We start from the raw sequence: 6,542 nt of genomic DNA on the forward strand, positions 1-6,542 counted from the left end.
AACAGTGATTTCGTTTAAGCCTCTGTAGTCTACACAAAAACGCCATGTGCCATCTTTTGTCCTGTCCATAACCACAGGTGCTGCTCAGGGGCTGTGACTAACTTCCACTATTCCTTTTCCCAACATCTCCTCCACATGTGATTGAATCACTGTTTGCATTTTTGGGGAAGTGCGATATGCACGCCTCCGAACTGGGGGTGCATTGTTTGTGTGGATATTGTGTTTGACAATGTCTGTATTACCAAAGTCTGTGCTGGTTTAACTGAAGACATCCTGGTACAAAGAGAGCAAATTGTGTATGTCAGATCTGCATTTGTCAGGTTTCCACACTTGACATCAAAAGGCAGTTTGGTTGGTGGTGTTGAATTAGTTGACCAATTGGGTGGCTGTGCTGGGCACGTGGACACTTTACACACAGGGGCTGAATCCTGGATTATCTCAGTGTCAGATACTGGAGTAAACTGTCCTATCTGCATACCTGAGTGAAGCACCATAGGAGTGTGTGTAGGGTTGATGATGCGTGCGGGCAACTGCAATACCATCCATCTCCGGTTGCCGTGGTTCAAGACAGCCACTGTAGCTGCCTGGGGTGCCTGCATTGATTACAGGGGGAATCAAGGCAATTTTACAAGTCATTTCACAGCGTGGGGGTACAGTGGTTTTCTCCATTACCTGTGCCGTGCAACTATTAGGTGCCATTTCACTTTTCCTAAGTAGGGGCAGGACCTCCTCACCTAGATAACACAGCCCTCTTCCCATGTCTAGAATAACACTGTGAGGAGTGAGAGGGTCAAACATGAAGCCTTGACCAACATTTCGGATGAATTGTACTTCATGTTGCAGGCATCTGGGGCTTCCAAAGAAGTAGCTGATGAGCGCCATCATCAGCTAATGTCCGGTTCCCTTTTGAAATCTGCCCTGATCGTTGTAGTCATTTTTGGTGGGGTTCCGCTGGCCGTTGTCCCCATACTCTTGGAATGAAACATGTCTGGGATAGGGACTTGGGCTTCGGCGACGAGAGTCATTGTAGGGTCTAATGGGAGAGGCTTGTCTCCTGCTCCTTTCCTCATAAGGGCTACCGGAATGGTCTGAGTAGTGATTATCTCTGTGAGGCTGTTGGTACCTGTCAGGTTCCCTGCGCGTATAGTCCTAATGATGGCGGGTCACATGAGGAGAATAGCATTCTGGAGATTGGTAGGAACGCGGATATCTGGATGGGGAATGTCCATAGCCTGAGCTCCATGCATTTGTGGGTTTATTTGGGCTCCTCCCATAAGGTGAGGGGGATCTGTGAGGACGATTCATGTGCCGGTCCTGGTGCTGCACACTACCCAGCTCATCCAGTTTCAGTTTCAGTGCATTCATGTCATTTACTTAAGTCTTTAACAGTAGTAGTGAGGTTCTGAACTGCCTTCCTGAGTTCTGTGTCACTTTCATGTACAGAATTTACTGACTGCATTGGGTCAACATCTCTGATAGCAACATTATGTGGGCACGCTGGCATAAAATGGCTAACTTAATGTGTTTCAAGCGAAACTAAGCTAGCGGGTAGCGTGGCTGTCGTTAGCCTATAGTTTCAGAGACTCACAAAGTTGAGCAGAATCCCAACAGACAATATTCCGCCGTCAGTCATCCCACCGCTGCCACCAGTATAAGCGACGTTGGTGTGTGTGAGAGAATAAAGAAAAAATACCAGCAGTAGCTGACAATATCTGATAACAGAACATCTTAACATTACTGTAAACACTAAATATGTGTAAACAAAATGGAATAGAGCAAATCAATAACATACTAAACCTATGTTTGCACAACTATGTTTACATGACACAATTTCATAACAACATAATGAAAATACAACATAGACAATCCATATGACAACATTTATACATACAGTATAATGTGAACATTGTGGTACTATATTCACCTGACAGAGAAATGTTACTGGTTATGTTGCAGATTCAGATTTGACTCACAAAATACCATTAAAGTATGATTCATTATTATTCATTAAACTATCATATCAGAACTGAAAGCTCCACCTTGAACCGACGTTAACTACATTTAAGTATATTGTGCTGATAATACCTCTCTGGCACTCTTCACTTGGACTTTTACTGTGCTGTATTAATAGATTTACTATTAATAGTTAACCGGCCAGTTAAGACGTGTGAGGAATCAGCAGTCAATGATGGTATATCACTGCAACCATGGGAGGTCCTTGAGAATACAGTCATAAATGAGCACAATAAATACTCAGCTGATGGATCCAGCAGTAAGCGAGATTAGCCATGGACAGACAGACAAATGCACACACATGGGAGTAGATTATGCATAAAACAAAAACTAAAGTCACAACAATGACCGGCTCACTGTACATTATCCCTTCCATAAATGAACAGCCACTGACCTGGGAATATTAACTGTGATTATTGTTTCTGGAAGTGGACTGGATTCCTGGATGTATATATACATATATATATATATATATATATATATATGTATATATACTGTATATATCATCTACAGTACTTGAAGTGGGATACTCATGTATGAAACTGAAAGCATTTTTCATCAACTGAGCCGCTGTATGTTGATTGGATGGAGAGATAAAACAGCTGCCCTGTGCTCTGATATGAACACAGAGGAACTGTAGAATGATTGTTTCCCCTCTAAATTGTACTTTTCGAGCTGACTAAAAACAGAACCCTTTGCAAAAGACTGCATTGTGTCCCCTTTCTAGTTTGTTCCATTCGCTTTTTGTTTGACTGTTCCTGGCTGTTCAAAAAAAAAAAATCCCCTCCCACCCCCCATTTTGTTTTGAATCTTTGTTGCACTGTATATTGCCAGGCTTTGTAGCCACATAACACAAGGCCAGTTTCAGATAGACTGGCTCATAATGTGTGGTCAGCCTATTCTCCCTTACTACACTCAACAGGATTCACTTCATCAACACTTAAAGATTAAAAATAGCCATGCACACTGCTACCTCTTCGTACCTGTATGGATTTACTCTGGAAAGCTCAAGTTTACATCAAGGTGAGTTCAAATAGCTCTCAGTTACCCTTCATGTGTATGTACTTTCTCCTCAAGGTCTAATACAAAGTCATTTTTCTAACTGTGTCTGAGAAGGAGTAAGATTGGAAATGAGTAACAAAGTCAGAGACATTTAGACATGAACACTAGTATCAGTGCTTTAGCTAACATTGTGGACACAGAGGACGTCCTCACTCATCTCTGGGATCTGGAGAACCTGAAGTTCACTTTTTATGATTTAAAGTTAAACAGAAGTTCTCCAAAGGCAGATACAACATATTTTAGATCAATTACATTTGAATTGAAAACTTGTTAACTAGGCCGTGGAAAATGAAAAAAATACATAAATAAATGAATAACTGAAAATTGTTTTGAAATGAATTACAACAAAATCCATAACTGAGCAGTTTGGCAAAAGAAAATACAAAGCTCAGCGGTTTGGTTTGTGACATCCTAAACTGTCTTCATCTCTCTGCTCCATTTTGCTCCCATCTGATCAGTGATGGAAGATAAAAGCAATAATACAGTTTATCACATTACCAGCGTCAGTCCTTAACTGTCATCTCACTGTGCACATCATCATTACATCAGTTATCATCACAATTTGGATTTTACTGACTGACTACTACATAACTTGGCTTGAGTACGCACCGGTGCACATGTGATGCTTACAATCCACGATATCTTTGTTTGTGTCAGAGTACGCCAGCTAAACATCATATCCAGGTTTCTGAAACCAGTATATGATGTTTACCAGAATATGTTTCTATAACAGTTTTATGAGAAACACCCATGTGGTGCATAAAATGTTTTTGGGAGGGTGGGGGTAAAATGGTGAGCTGTGGTCAACTTGTCTGACAAAGTAATCTGAAGTCAGGGTCCGTATACTTGCTTTTTCCAGAGCTTTTAGCCACATCTCACAGTCTCCATCAGTTTTCATGGAGCTGGCTCAGGTGTCAAATTAAAATATCAATCCTCCTCAGCACCTCACATATCTTCTGAATACTTGTGTGTATCTAGTTACAGCATTTTGTTTATGTGATGTTTGCTAACCCTTCCTGTAATTTAAGCATCAATCCCCTAATATGTGTATAGGCTATGTGATGAGATTAGAGTAGGTAGATAGTGGTAATGATTGTTAGCAGGATCGGAGTTAGTCGCTAGCTGTAGTTGTGCTCTGCTACCACCCATTCTAAATACTGTATGCTGATGCCACTGGGTGGCAGGCGCACTCGTAACTGCTCACTGAAGCACATTAACTTATGTAAAGGTGAAGGGAAAAATCGGTTCATGTTCCAGATAACGTTATTTAAAAAAAAATCACATTCAGCTTGTTTTGTTTTAAACATCCCCCCAATGATGTTGATGGTTTGATAACAGTTAAAGTGGTTTACAGTGGGGTGGGTGGCTTCCGGAGAGGGACAAGATAGAACAAGTTTGATGACCACTGATGTACAATGACATGTCCTTTTATTAATAACATTGTTGACATAATCTTTTACTTTTTTCTCTAAGGTTAAGCCATGGGTGACTGGTCCATACTTGGTCGCTTTCTGTCTGAGGTCCAGAACCACTCTACAGTGATAGGCAAGATCTGGCTCACCATGCTGCTCATTTTCCGTATCCTGCTGGTGGCCTTGGTGGGTGACGCTGTCTACAGCGACGAGCAGTCCAAGTTCACCTGTAACACCCAGCAGCCTGGATGCAACAATGTCTGTTACGACACCTTTGCTCCTGTTTCACATCTACGGTTCTGGGTTTTCCAAATTGTGCTGGTCTCCACCCCATCCATCTTCTATATAGTTTTTGTTCTTCATAAGATTGCCAAGGATGAGAAGCTGGATGGCCAAAGCGCACAGGTGGTAGCCCAGAGGCCCCTCCGACAGAGATCTGGACACGTGAGAAATGATGGCATGGAGGCCCTGAGGGTCAGTATGCCCACCTACTGTCCTCATTACAGGGAGAAATGTGATGCGAAGAGGGAAGGAGTAGAACAAAGCTCTCTGGAGGAGGATTGTGGTGAAGTAGGGGAGGACCCCACCCAGCAGTCCAACCAGGTTCTGCTCATCTACATTCTGCATGTGTTACTACGATCTGTCATGGAGATTACTTTCCTGGTGGGCCAGTATTTCTTGTTCGGGTTCGAGGTGCCTCACCTGTACCGCTGTGAGACCTACCCTTGCCCTACTCGTACGGACTGCTTTGTGTCACGTGCCACTGAGAAAACCATCTTCTTGAACTTCATGTTCAGCATCAGCCTGGGCTGCTTCATGCTCAACATCGCAGAGCTGCACTACCTGGGCTGGGTCTACATTTTCCGCATCCTCTGCTCAGCCTGCTCCACCTGCTGCAGTCAGGAGAGGGACACCGTCAGACTATACTCAAACCACAACCCCCTCCTGCTGCAGCTCAGGCATTCTCTGAGGGGCCAGCTTGTTCTGCAGACTCCAGGAGCCATGGCTGCAGAGAAGACCGGGGGTCTGCTCACACATGCCCCGGCTATATCCTTTGAGACAGACTCAAGTGTGGAATGCACCTCCAAGAGAAGTCCAGAGAGCAGAGACAAAGTGAAGGTCAAGTTGGCCAACATGGCCAGGCTGGGACGGACTAAGAAGTCTTGGCTATGAGAGTGGTATTCTTCTGTAATGTCATTCAATTTTTGAAAACAGGCTGAGAAAGGGACCTCTAAGGCCTGAAATGTACCCTATGAACATGTTATGTAGATACTTTGAGCTATACTAAGGCAATTTCATTCACTGTCAAATGTATCTGAAGACAGTTCTAAAAAAAGTAATAAAGTAAAAAAGTGAAAGTAATTCTGAAAGCATGGCAGTGAGGGGTACTGTAGTAGGAGACAACATGATTAAGCTGTTTCCTTAGTGTCCCAGCTCCATGATACATTGTAATTGTATTCATTAAGTACTACACTTATTTTCATAGTATACAGTTAGTATACCTAAATTAATGTAATGTTTTGTACTAACAGGAAACAATGCAATACTTGCATGGAATGCCAATCAAACTACAGGAAGAGGAAACTCCAGAGCTCTGTTGTAATGAAGAATTTATTCATTTTCATTTTGTCATTGCATTTTTATCTGACAATTTCAGTAACATTACCAAACTACAATCCAACATTCATACCTACTTCATGCAGCAGTTTCCAGATGTGCGGCGGTAGGAAAGTAGACTGTTTGAACTTTTCTCTCAGCTCCTTTTTTTATTCTTTACACAACTATTTCTGTCACTTTTCATGTGTACAACCAAGTTCAACACTACAAAGTTCTTCCAGATGTGACTGTCTGAACATGTGTGCTATATTGAAATGATTATTGCTTTTCATCAGAACAGTTCCAAACATTGTTTTCCTTCTGATGTGCTTTTTTTACATACCCCTTTAACCCCTTAAGCTTTAACCTCTGAAAAAGATAGCAAGTAAACTTTGAGTTAAGAATCTATTGTCAAATCACTTTTGCCAACAAATTACTCAGAAAGTCGAATGTTGCTTT

At 42.2% G+C, this 6,542-nt stretch overlaps 1 protein-coding gene across 1 annotated transcript; it reads left to right on the forward strand.

Annotated features, from left to right (window-relative positions):
- Positions 1 to 4,436: 4,436 nt before the first annotated feature.
- On the forward strand, positions 4,437 to 5,944 carry LOC119491744 (gap junction delta-2 protein). The gene has a single exon (XM_037775948.1). It carries the CDS (start codon positions 4,557 to 4,559, stop codon positions 5,658 to 5,660), a length of 1,104 nt encoding a protein of 367 aa, XP_037631876.1. The 5' UTR covers positions 4,437 to 4,556; the 3' UTR covers positions 5,661 to 5,944.
- The last annotated feature ends 598 nt before the right edge of the window (positions 5,945 to 6,542 follow it).

Source organism: Sebastes umbrosus, chromosome 7 (genome assembly GCF_015220745.1).
Source record: "Sebastes umbrosus isolate fSebUmb1 chromosome 7, fSebUmb1.pri, whole genome shotgun sequence".
Classification (NCBI taxonomy): domain Eukaryota; kingdom Metazoa; phylum Chordata; class Actinopteri; order Perciformes; family Sebastidae; genus Sebastes; species Sebastes umbrosus.

Bases quoted from the DNA above. Each gene is read 5' to 3' on its own strand.
- LOC119491744 (XM_037775948.1), top strand. From the start codon at position 4,557: ATGGGTGACTGGTCCATACTTGGTCGCTTTCTGTCTGAGGTCCAGAAC.